Source organism: Neofelis nebulosa, chromosome 6 (genome assembly GCF_028018385.1).
Source record: "Neofelis nebulosa isolate mNeoNeb1 chromosome 6, mNeoNeb1.pri, whole genome shotgun sequence".
NCBI lineage: Eukaryota > Metazoa > Chordata > Mammalia > Carnivora > Felidae > Neofelis > Neofelis nebulosa.
This window is the reverse complement of record NC_080787.1, coordinates 67,511,688-67,525,309: the sequence shown is the minus strand read 5'-3', so window position 1 is coordinate 67,525,309 and position 13,622 is coordinate 67,511,688. Positions and strand designations below refer to the sequence as shown.

Genomic DNA, 13,622 nt, shown 5'->3' with positions numbered 1-13,622 from the left:
CCTTCCAAATAGTAACACTTGTAAATGTATCTTCCTTGGGGCACCTGGGTGGCTCAGTTGATTCAGTGTCCAGCTTCAGCTCAGATTATGATCTCACAATTCATGAGTTTGTGACCCACATCGGGCTCTCTGCAGTCAGCACAGAGCCTGCTTCAGATACTCTGTCCCCTTCTCTTCCTGTGTCCTCCCATTTGCACTCACTCAAAAAAATAAACATTAAAAAACAAAATAACTATATCTTCCTTCCTATACACTCTGCATTATCTTAACTGCAAAATTTTTATAGGAACTAAAGTGTTTCCCTCTACATGATTATTCTTTCAGCAAGGCTCCCATCATCAACAGCAGAAGTCCTAATGTAAGTTGAGTAAGAATAACAGAAGATGTGTGAACTGAGTTTAATAAAACCTAAGTATCAAAAGGAAATAATATAGGAATCAGCCTAGATTCTCACTGTTCACACACTCTGAACTGCTCTTCTCAAGCTCCCAACCCACAGACTCAGTTCTTAGGTAACTGCTGTGACCGTTTTTCACAGGAAGCAACAGAAGGCAAATATTTACAAACAAGCCTATGAAACATGTAAGTTTACTACATCAAAATGCTCACTATATTTCAATGGTAAGGTTTTTTTTTTTTTAAGAGAGAAAATAAATATATGGTATTTTAAAAGTAGATATATCTTGTCAAGTACCACAAAAACTATTTTGATATTTCCAATTTCTGGAAACAAAAGATAACATCTACTAGTGATTTTAAAATTCCTTTCTAATGAAACAGGAAATTGTAAGACACTTCACTTAGGGCTTACTGATACATGCTATAGAGAAAGTTACCAGAGGAGAATTAAAGCTACTTAAGTAACCAAGTTATAATCACCAACTTAATTACAACTTTCAAAAAATGTAATATTTAACATCTAAACTTAATTTGATGAAAGGTAAGATTTTAATTCATTAAACTATCATTAAAACAAAGTGATATTAAAAAAAATTAACTTTAACTGAAAAGTATTCCAAATAAATATTGCAAAGAATTCCATTTAGCAAAGTTCTTACAATCTTAGTATTTAATAAATTAATTTTAGTAATAAGCTGCAGTTTATTAACTGTTCTGCATGACCTTGCAATCAAGACACTAAAGATGAAAAACATCAACGAATCAATGTACATATATTTATCCTAAATATCTACTACACACAAGAACTGTTAGAAAACAAAGAAACATAAGACTTGGTCCCCACCTGACTGATGCATCTGTGCATCAGTGCTAGATAAGAAAAGTTATCTGAAAATACGATTAAACAATAATATAAATAGGAAGTAATAAAATCAAATGTATGACAACGTTGCCAGTATTTTGAGGAAGGGAAAAATGTTGTCTAGTTGAGATATTTGGAGGAGCTTCATGGAAAAGGTAGAATGAGTAAACTTTAGGTAAAAGGTGGGGAAAGGAAAGGACATTCTTGGCAGAGAAACTTAGTGAACAGAAATGGAAAGTATGTTTAGGCAACAATGGACAAGTCTTAACTGGTATAAAGAATGGAGACCTCTAGGAAGGGGTTAGATAGTGGAGAGTTTGCTATATGAAGGACTGAAGAGTCTTGGGATACTTGGTACATTTTAAGTGCTAAAGTCATGTTTGCAACTCTTTGAAGGTAGAGATTGCTTTAATAAATGAGGGGCGCCTGGGTGGCTTAGTCAGTTAAGCAACCAACTCTTTGATTTTGGTTCAGGTCATAATCTTGAGGTCCAAGGGTTTGAGCATCACATTTCGTTCCATGCTGACAGTGCAGAGCCTGCTTGTGATTCTCTCTCTCCCTCATACACACACACTCTCTCTCTCAAAAATAAATAAAATTATAAATAAATAAATAAATAAATAAATAGCAGAGAAAGAACCAGTATGTATCTGCATTGTATGCTTTAAAGGCATGCATCTTGTATATGTAATTTATGCATGCATTAGGTCAATTTTTAAAATTTCAACTACTATCAAGGATGTTCCCTTTACTGACAACTCCTTTACCATGCTTCCATATTTTCATGATCAAACACATTCAAAGTCAAGCTACCATAATTATGTAACTAATGCCTTTTAAAAAGATAATGCTCTGGGGAAACCTGGGTGGCTCAGTCAGTTAAGCTTCAGACTTTGGCTCAGGTCATGAACTCACAGTTCGTGAGTTTGAGTCCCATGTCAGACTCTATGCTGACAGCTCAGAGACTGGACCCTGCTTGGGATTCTGTGTCTCCCTCTCTCTCTGTTCCTTCCCTGCTCACACTCTCTCTTTCTCTAAAATAAAAAAGATTTAAAAAATTAAAAAAAAAAAAAAAAAAAAGCTAATGTTCTGGGGTGCCTGGATGGCTCAGTTAAGCATCCAATTCTTGGTATCAGCTTAGATCATGAGATCAACCCCCAGGTTGGGCTCCACAATGGGCACGAAGCCTGCTTAAGATTCTCTCTCCCTCTGTTCCTCCACTACTTGCATGCACGCAAGCATGCATGTTCTCTCTCCAAAAAAAAAAAAAAAAAAAGTAATAATAAAAAGCTAATGTTCTCTTTACCTCTAGCTTGCCTAGTCACATCTATCTTGTACACTGCTGCCAAAATAATGTTCCAAAAGAACCGTTCTGAATTAGGTTTATCTCTGCTTTGCAAACTTGGAAATGATGCCCACAGCCTTTCCTCTAAGAAATAATCAACCTAGACTTTAAAGTCTTCTACAATTTGAGCTCAATCTACCATACTGGTCTTATTTTTCACTACTTTCTTTACATAAATATCATCTTTCTTCAAACTCCACTACTATTTTTCTAAATATATTTTGTGTATTTTCAGTTTCTATGCCTGTCCTCAGGTGTTCTCTCCAAATGATATATTCTTGCCTTCCACTTTAATTCTACCTACAATTCAAAATCTACCTCAAATGCTTACCCCTATGAATGGAGTCTTTTCTGAAGACCCCTTCAGGTATGAACTCTTCATTCTCTAAACTTTCACTGAAGTCTGTGCATGAAAACTAAAAACACCATTCTTTATGTCATTAATAGAGAATGACCTTGAGGACCTCACATGATCTATACTCGTACATATATAACTAAAACTTATATAGGACAATCTAGAAGGACATGCTTAGCACACATATTCATTCAAAACATACTTACTGACAGAATGACAATTCACATATTGTAAATATCCCAAAGACATTCATGTAAGAATACAAAAATAGGATGGTAATCTTAATAGGTTTTTTTTTTTAAAGGAATTTTACCTTTTCAGTTGTAAGAGGTTTTGCAGGCTTTTCTGGTTCCTTTTCTTTCTTTTTCTCTTCCTTTTTTTTTTCCTTTTCTTTCTAAAACATAGACCAAAGTTTTGATAAGTTCACTTTTAAGGAAATGTCAGCTGTTAACCCATTTTTATTTTATTCGTTTCAGTAATTATTTAAGGAAGGATTCAAAAATGACAATATCCAGTGATACTGAAATATAAAAGTAAACACAGCAACTACATACTCTCATTGAGATTACATGTTGATAATACAACATCTTTTAAGAAATTTAAGACAGAGGTGAAAGTATTTAGAACTTCTTCGAAATTTCAGTTTGTTTTAAACAAATGAGACTTTTTTTCAATAAATTCTCACTCCATCTTAGAGATTAGGCTTCCTAATACCAACCATAATGTTGAACTTTGAGCAAGATCACAGATCTTCACACAGATGAAGACATTACAACATGTAAACGTGAGGCAAAAAGGGAAAAAATAATTTAAAAAAATTTTTTTAATCTTTATTTATGAGAGAAAGAGAGACTGAGCGCAAGCAGAGAAGGGGCAGAGAGTGAGGGAGACACGGAATCTGAAGCAGGCTCCAGGCTCTGAGCTGTCAGCATAGAGCCTGATGTGGGGCTCAAATCCACAAACTGTGAGATCATAACCTGAGCTGAGGTCAGACGCTTAACCAACTGAGCTACTCAGGCACCTATTTAAAACTATCACAAAACAGGAGCGCTTGGGTGGCTCAGTCGGTTAAGGGTCCAACTTCAGCTCAGGTCAAGACCTTACAGTCAGTGAGTTCAAGCTCCAAGTCAGGCTCTGTGCTGACCACTCAGAGCCTGAAGACTGCTTCAGATTCCGTGTCTCCCTCTCTCCCTGCCCTTCGCCTACTCATGCTCTGTCTCTCTCTCTCTCTCTCTCTCAAAAATAAAATAAACATTAAAAATAAATAAATAAAATTATGACAAAATATGTTTAGTCCATTACATAATGTGATTTTTAAAAAGACAAATACAATAATAATTTTCTCATTTAAAAAAATGTTAAGGGTATCCCTGATAACAGAGCAAACTGACTAGTTAGTGTATTTAACCCAATCCAGTCTAGGTAAAATGTAATGCTACTATGATGTACACAATCTGCATTTCCAAGAAGGATAAAACAGGATATAATATTAAAATTTAAGGGCCCCAAACTCACCAAAAAAGGAAAATGAAATAAAAGAATAAACAGTGATTCGGGGTGCCTGGGTCAGTCAGTTAAGAGTCTGACTCTTGATTTCGACTCATGGCATGATCTCTCGGTTCATGGGTTTGAGCCCCAAGTCTGGCTCTGTGCTGACAGTACAGAGCCTGCTTGGGATTCCCTCTCTCCCTCTCTCTCTGCCCCTCCCCAACTCTCGAGCACTCTCTCAAAATAAATAAATAAACTTTAAAATAAAGATCAAACAATGAGGGTTCATAAGGCATTTAAAGGGAAGAGATATCTAGAAACCTGTAACTGAATCACAACAAATGAGTATTAGTTAGTATCTTAGTTTCCTTTCAGTAAATGATTAAAGATAAACTGATGAACCTCAGGAAAGGCAGAGTAAGAAGCACATAAGCACATTTAGTCAAAATGCCTATGGGCTTTTGTTTGTACCTGTGCCTTTATTTTTTATTTTATTTTTTTTTATTTTTATTTTTTTATTTTTATTTATTTATTTATTTATTTATTTATTTATTTATTTATTTTTTAATATATGAAATTTACTGTCAAATTGGTTTCCATACAACACCCAGTGCTCATCCCAAAAGGTGCCCTCCTCAATACCCATCACCCACCCTGCCCTCCCTCCCACCCCCCATCAACCCTCAGTTTGTTCTCAGTTTTTAACAGTCTCTTATGCTTTGGCTCTCTCCCACTCTAACCTCTTTTTTTTTTTTTTTTTCCCTTCCCCTCCCCCATGGGTTTCTGTTACGTTTCTCAGGATCCACATAAGAGTGAAACCATATGGTATCTGTCTTTCTCTGTATGGCTTATTTCACTTAGCATCACACTCTCCACTTCCATCCACGTTGCTACAAAAGGCCATATTTCATTTTTTCTCATTGCCATGTAGTATTCCATTTTGTACATAAACCACAATTTCTTTATCCATTCATCACTTGATGGACATTTAGGCTCTTTCCATAATTTGGCTATTGTTGAGAGTGCTGCTATAAACATTGGGGTACAAGTGCCCCTATGCATCAGTACCCCTGTATCCCTTGGATAAATTCCTAGCAGTGCTATTGCTGGGTCATAGGGTAGGTCTATTTTTAATTTTCTGAGGAACCTCCACACTGCTTTCCAGAGCGGCTGCACCAATTTGCATTCCCACCAACAGTGCAAGAGGGTTCCCGTCTCTCCACATCCTCTCCAGCATCTATAGTCTCCTGATTTCTTCATTTTGGCCACTCTGACTGGCGTGAGGTGGTATCTGAGTGCGGTTTTGATTTGTATTTCCCTGATGAGGAGCGACGTTGAACATCTTTTCATGTGCCTGTTGGCCATCTGGATGTCTTCTTTAGAGAAGTGTCTATTCATGTTTTCTGCCCATTTCTTCACTGGGTTATTTGTTTTTCGGGTGTGGAGTTTGATGAGCTCTTTATAGATTTTGGATACTAGCCCTTTGTCCGATGTGTCATTTGCAAATATCTTTTCCCATTCCGTTGGTTGCCTTTTAGTTTTGTTGGTTGTTTCCTTTGCTGTGCAGAAGCTTTTTATCTTCATAAGGTCCCAGTAATTCACTTTTGCTTTTAATTCCCTTGCCTTTGGGGATGTGCCGAGTAAGAGATTGCTACGGCTGAGGTCAGAGAGGTCTTTTCCTGCTTTCTCCTCTAAGGTTTTGATGGTTTCCTGTCTCACATTCAGGTCCTTTATCCATTTTGAGTTTATTTTTGTGAATGGTGTGAGAAAGTGGTCTAGTTTCAACCTTCTGCATGTTGCTGTCCAGTTCTCCCAGCACCATTTGTTAAAGAGACTGTCTTTTTTCCATTGGATGTTCTTTCCTGCTTTGTCAAAAATGAGTTGGCCATACGTTTGTGGGTCTAGTTCTGGGGTTTCTATTCGATTCCATTGGTCTATGTGTCTGTTTTTATGCCAATACCATGCTGTCTTGATGATGACAGCTTTGTAGTAGAGGCTAAAGTCTGGGATTGTGATGCCTCCTGCTTTGGTCTTCTTCTTCAAAATTACTTTGGCTGTTCGGGGCCTTTTGTGGTTCCATATGAATTTTAGGATTGCTTGTTCTAGTTTCCAGAAGAATGCTGGTGCAATTTTGATTGGGATTGCATTGAATGTGTAGATAGCTTTGGGTAGTATTGACATTTTGACAATATTTATTCTTCCAATCCATGAGCAGGGAATGTCTTTCCATTTCTTTATATCTTCTTCAATTACCTGCATAAGCTTTCTATAGTTTTCAGCATACAGATCTTTTACATCTTTGGTTAGATTTATTCCTAGGTATTTTATGCTTCTTGGTGCAATTGTGAATGGGATCAGTTTCTTTATTTGTCTTTCTGTTGCTTCATTGTTAGTGTATAAGAATGCAACTGATTTCTGTACATTGATTTTGTATCCTGCAACTTTGCTGAATTCACGTATCAGTTCTAGCAGACTTTTGGTGGAGTCTATCGGATTTTCCATGTATAATATCATGTCATCTGCAAAAAGCGAAAGCTTGACTTCATCTTTGCCAATTTGGATGCCTTTGATTTCCTTTTGTTGTCTGATTGCTGATGCTAGAACTTCCAGCACTATGTTAAACAACAGCGGTGAGAGTGGGCATCCCTGTCGTGTTCCTGATCTCAGGGAAAAAGCTCTCGGTTTTTCCCCATTGAGGATGATGTTAGCTGTGGGCTTTTCATAAATGGCTTTTATGATCTTTAAGTATGTTCCTTCTATCCCGACTTTCTCAAGGGTTTTTATTAAGAAAGGGTGCTGGATTTTGTCAAAGGCCTTTTCTGCATCGATTGACAGGATCATATGGTTCTTCTCTTTTTTTTTGTTAATGTGATGTATCACGTTGATCGATTTGCGAATGTTGAACCAGCCCTGCAGCCCAGGAATGAATCCCACTTGATCATGGTGAATAATTCTTTTTATATGCTGTTGAATTCGATTTGCTAGTATCTTATTGAGAATTTTTGCATCCATATTCATCAGGGATATTGGCCTGTAGTTCTCTTTTTTTACTGGGTCTCTGTCTGGTTTAGGAATCAAAGTAATACTGGCTTCATAGAATGAGTCTGGAAGTTTTCCTTCCCTTTCTATTTCTTGGAATAGCTTGAGAAGGATAGGTATTATCTCTGCTTTAAACGTCTGGTAGAACTCCCCTGGGAAGCCATCTGGTCCCGGACTCTTATTTGTTGGGAGATTTTTGATAACCGATTCAATTTCTTCGGTGGTTATGGGTCTGTTCAAGCTTTCTATTTCCTCCTGATTGAGTTTTGGAAGAGTGTGGGTGTTTAGGAATTTGTCCATTTCTTCAAGGTTGTCCAATTTGTTGGCATATAATTTTTCATAGTATTCCCTGATAATTGTTTGTATCTCTGAGGGATTGGTTGTAATATTTCCATTTTCATTCATGATTTTATCTATTTGGGTCATCTCCCTTTTCTTTTTGAGAAGCCTGGCTAGAGGTTTGTCAATTTTGTTTATTTTTTCAAAAAACCAACTCTTGGTTTCGTTGATCTGCTCTACCGTTTTTTTAGATTCTATATTGTTTATTTCTGCTCTGATCTTTATGATTTCTCTTCTTCTGCTGGGTTTAGGCTGCCTTTGCTGTTCTGCTTCTATTTCCTTTAGGTGTGCTGTTAGATTTTGTATTTGGGATTTTTCTTGTTTCTTGAGATAGGCCTGGATTGCAATGTATTTTCCTCTCAGGACTGCCTTCGCTGCGTCCCAAAGCGTTTGGATTGTTGTATTTTCATTTTCGTTTGTTTCCATATATTTTTTAATTTCTTCTCTAATTGCCTGGTTGACCCACTCATTCGTTAGTAGGGTGTTCTTTAATCTCCATGCTTTTGGAGGTTTTCCAGACTTTTTCCTGTGGTTGATTTCAAGCTTCATAGCATTGTGGTCTGAAAGTATGCATGGTATAATTTCAATTCCTGTAAACTTATGAAGGGCTGTTTTGTGACCCAGTATATGATCTATCTTGGAGAATGTTCCATGTGCACTCGAGAAGAAAGTATATTCTGTTGCTTTGGGATGCAGAGTTCTAAATATATCTGTCAAGTCCATCTGATCCAATGTATCATTCAGGGCCCTTGTTTCTTTATTGACTGTGTGTCTAGATGATCTATCCATTTCTGTAAGCGGGGTGTTAAAGTCCCCTGGAATGACCACATTCTTATCAATAAGGTTGCTTATGTTTATGAGTAACTGTTTTATATATCTGGGGGCTCCAGTATTTGGCGCATAGACATTTATAATTGTTAGCTCTTCCTGATGGATAGACCCTGTCATTATTATATAATGCCCTTCTTCATCTCTTGTTACAGCCTTTAATTTAAAGTCTAGTTTGTCTGATATAAGTATGGCTACTCCAGCTTTCTTTTGGCTTCCAGTAGCATGATAAATAGTTCTCCATCCCCTCACTCTCAATCTAAAGGTGTCCTCAGATCTCAAATGAGTCTCTTGTAGACAGCAAATAGATGGGTCTTGTTTTTTTATCCATTCTGATACCCTATGTCTTTTGGTTGGCGCATTTAATCCATTTACATTCAGTGTTATTATAGAAAGATACGGGTTTAGAGTCATTGTGATGTCTGTATGTTTTATGCTTGTAGTGATGTCTCTGGTACTTTGTCTCACAGGATCCCCCTTAGGATCTCTTGTAGGGCTGCTTTCGTGGTGACAAATTCCTTCAGTTTTTGTTTGTTTGGGAAGACCTTTATCTCTCCTTCTATTCTAAATGACAGACTTGCTGGATAAAGGATTCTCGGCTGCATATTTTTTCTGTTTAGCACACTGAAGATATCGTGCCAAGCCTTTCTGGCCTGCCAAGTTTCAAAGGAGAGATCAGTCACGAGTCTTATAGGTCTCCCTTTATATGTGAGGGCACGTTTATCCCTTGCTGCTTTCAGAATTTTCTCTTTATCCTTGTATTTTGCCAGTTTCACTATGATATGTCGTGCAGAAGATCGATTCAAGTTACGTCTGAAGGGAGTTCTCTGTGCCTCTTGGATTTCAATGCCTTTTTCCTTCCCCAGTTCAGGGAAGTTCTCAGCTATAATTTCTTCAAGTACCCCTTCAGCACCTTTCCCTCTCTCTTCCTCCTCTGGGATACCAATTATGCGTATATTATTTCTTTTTAGTGTATCACTTAGTTCTCTAATTTTCCCCTCATACTCCTGGATTTTTTTATCTCTCTTTCTTTCAGCTTCCTCCTTCTCCATAACTTTATCTTCTAGTTCACCTATTCTCTCCTCTGCCTCTTCAATCCGAGCCGTCGTGGTTTCCATTTTGTTTTGCATTTCGTTTGAAGCGTTTTTCAGCTCCTCGTGACTGTTCCTTAGTCCCTTGATCTCTGTAGCAAGAGATTCTCTGCTGTCCTGTATACTGTTTTCAAGCCCAGCGATTAATTTTATGACTATTATTCTAAATTCACTTTCTGTTATATTATTTAAATCCTTTTTGATCAGTTCATTAGCTGTTGTTATTTCCTGGAGATTCTTCTGAGGGGAATTCTTCCGTTTGGTCATTTTGGATAGTCCCTGGAGCGGTGAGGACCTGCAGGGCACTTCCCCTGTGCTGTGGTGTATAACTGGAGTTGGTGGGCGGGGCCGCAGTCCGACCTGATGTCTGCCCCCAGTCCACCCCTGGGGCCACAGTCAGACTGGTATGTGCCTTCTCTTCCCCTCTCCTAGGGGCGGGATTCACTGTGGGGTGGTGTGGCCCGTCTGGTCTACTTGCACACTGCCAGGCTTGTGGTGCTGGGGATCTGGCGTATTAGCTGGGGTGGGTAGGCAAGGTGCACGGGGGCCGGAGGGGCAGGCTTAGCTTACTTCTCCTTAGGTGATCCACTTCAGGAGGGGCCCTGTGGCAGCGGGAGGGAGTCAGATCCGCTGCCGGAGGTTTGGCTCCGCAGAAGCACAGAGTTGGGTGTTTGCGCGGAGCGAGCAAGTTCCCTGGCAGGAACTGGTTCTCTTTGGGATTTTGGCAGGGGGATGGGCGGGGGAGATGGCGCTGGCGAGCGCCTTTGTTCCCCGCCAAGCTGAGCTCTGCCGTCCGGGGGCTCAGCCGCTCTCCCTCCCTTTGTCCTCCAGCCTTCCTGCTTTCTGAGCAGAGCTGTTAACTTATGACCTCCCAGACGCTAAGTCGCGCTTGCTGTCGGAACACAGTCCGTCCGGCCCCTCCGCTTTTGCCAGCCCGACTCGGGGGCTCTGCTTGGCCGGCGAGCCGCCCCTCCGCCCCGGCTCCCTCCCGCCAGTCCGTGGAGCGCGCACCGCCTCGCCGCCCTTCCTACCCTCTTCCGTGGGCCTCTCATCTGCGCTTGGCTCCGGAGACTCCGTTCTGCTAATCCTCTGGCGGTTTTCTGGGTTCTTTAGGCAGGTGTAGGTGGACTGTACCTGTGCCTTTAAAATGGTATTTGAACAACCTACCTCAACAGCAGAATTTTTACTATTTGTAATTGAGAAAATACTGGCAATTCCTAGGCTATAACATAAGGGTTTAATAAAAGTTCCTATGGGCCAGACACTGTGATTAGCACCTTATTTTCTAATTTAATTTAATCAATAAGTGTCTGAAAAGAATGTCATTATAATCATTTTACAAATGAAGAACAAAAATTAGGAAAGGGATAAAGCCACACAGCTAATCGGCAGGAGGACCTAGGGAAGACCCCAACTCTCAAGTCACTATTCACTGCCATCCAGTGGAGCACTGGTACTTAGTACTATTCTTCCATAGAACAATGGTTAATATTTCCTGAACCCTTACTATGTGTGAGACAGTGTTTTTACTCATTTAATCCTTCCAACAACTCTATGAGGTGAGTAACCTTATTCCCGTTAATAAGTGAAGAATAAATGAAATATGCAAAAATCCTTTATCTATTATGAAATGTTTGGTGAAGAAGGCAATTCGTGATTGTCACTAATATGTTGGGAATGAATTATTCTATAAATTCACAAGATTGTTAATTTCTCAAGGAAGGCACAGTCAAAAGAGTGGAGAAGCAGCTTGTCTTTCTAATCACTATGACTGGTAAGCACATACGAAATCACCAAAACTGAATTAGATTATTTACCTATGTTTAATAAAGAGAGAGCACAATTCACTTCTCTTTAACCCTGGAATTTCAGCTGCTAAAATATGGCTGTTATCTAATCTGATTCCAGCAGGGGTATTATGACACAAGCTTTGAAGCAACATTAAAAACATGGGCTCTAAATTCAGATCATACAGTTTGATCCACAAATGACTCCCATCTCTAGAATCAAAAGCTGCTAAAAGATCAAAGAGTACTGTGAGAACCTAATTTGTTTTAAACTATTTTCTCAGCAAGAACAAAATACCGCAGTGTTTGGTATTATAAAATAGTTCCTGAAACTTGGTTGCTATATATACAAATGATACAGTGAAACAGACTTTCTGTGTAAAAATAACTGAAATAAATGTTCAGTTCCTAGAAGGTAAAGATAAGCACACAGTGGGTTCATTATACTCAAATGACACTTGAGTGATGTAATCAAAGATACGGTCTTCAAAAACTTTTATTATGTACTCCTACCTTAAAAAGTTGCAAGCATATATACTCTACCATATGTATATATTTATTTACAAAGTATATATAGCACTATATTATGTACATTATAAAACACACATAAAAGAAATGTTGAAAGTATAACAAAAAAAGCACAAATAGGCATAAATAAACTGCCCTGGAATTCTCTCTAATATCTAATGCTATTGACATTAGACTTTGGAAACTACTGAATTAGACCCATGCCTTTTTTTTAAATTGAGGTATAATTTACAAATAACATTAATTTCTGGTATACAACATAATGATTCAATATTTACATGCACTGTGAATTGATCATAGAAGTCTAGTTTCCTCCTGTCACCATATAAAGTTACATAAATGAAATACAGTACTGTTGCTCTAGTTACCATTCTATACATTGCTACCCATAAATTACTTACTTTATAACTGAAAGTTTATATCTCTTGATCTTCTCCAATGCCCCCCCAACCCCAACTCTGGCAACCACCAATATACTCTTTCCATCTATAAGTTTTGTTTTTGTTCTTTCTTTTGCTTTTTAGATTTCACATATAGATGAAATTATATGGTATTCATCTTACTCTGCCTGACTTATTTTACTTAGCACAATGCCATAAAGATTCATCCATGTTGTCACAAATGGCAAGATTTCATTTTTCATATGCCTGAATTGTGTCTGTTATATATATATATAAACCACATTTTTCTTTTTTTTTATTTTGAAGAGCACATGCGGATCAGGGAAAGAGCAGAGAGAGAGAGAGAATCTTAAGCAGGCTCCACACTCAGTGTGGAGCCCAACACAGGGCTCAATACTAATATCCGGGGATCAGGACCAGAGCCAAAATCAAGAATTGGGACACTCAACCAACTGACCCACTCAGGCACCCCTTAACAACATCTTCTTTATCCATTCATCCACAGATGGACACTTTGGTTGTTTCCGTATCTTGGTTATTGTGAGTAATACTGCAATAATCATATCTTTTCAAATTAGTGTTTTCAGTTTCTTCAGATATCCAGAAGTAGAATTGCTAGATTATACGATAGTTTTATTTTTAGTTTTTTTGAGGAACCGACACACTATTTTCCAGAGTGGCTACACAAATTTACATTCTTACTAACAGGGCATAATAGATCCTTTTTCTCTATGCCCTAACATTTGTAATTTTTTTGCCTTTTTGATAATAGCCATTCTAACAATGCTATCTCACTGTGGTTTTGATTTGCAGTTCCCTGATGATTAGTAATGCTGTACATCTTTTCATGTGTTAGTGGGTCATGCGTATGTTTTCTTTGGAAAAATGTACATTTTTATGGGATTTTTTTTTTGTTATTGAATTGTGTGAGTTCCTTATATACTTTGAATATTAACCCCTTATTACATATATGGCTTCCAAATATCTTCTCACATTCAATAGGCTGTCTTTTGCTTTCACTGACAGTTTCCTTTCTTGTTCAACACCTTCTTAGTTAGATGTAGTACCCTTTATTTTTGATTTGTTGCCCTACCTTTTGAAGTAAGATGCAAAAAGAAAAAACCAAAAACCATCACTAACACTGATCTCGGGGAACTTAA

The 13,622-nt window shown here is 38.1% G+C and overlaps 1 protein-coding gene across 5 annotated transcripts in view; it reads right to left on the bottom strand.

The window, feature by feature from the left end:
- SMAP1 (small ArfGAP 1) overlaps window positions 1-13,622 on the bottom strand; it is a 215,969-nt gene that overhangs the window by 84,382 nt on the left and 117,965 nt on the right. For all 5 annotated transcript variants that reach the window (XM_058734395.1, XM_058734391.1, XM_058734392.1 and 2 more), the window contains one exon: window positions 3,275-3,355. In XM_058734395.1, the coding sequence (XP_058590378.1) occupies window positions 3,275-3,355 (81 nt within the window). The remainder of the gene's footprint in view (window positions 1-3,274; window positions 3,356-13,622) is intronic.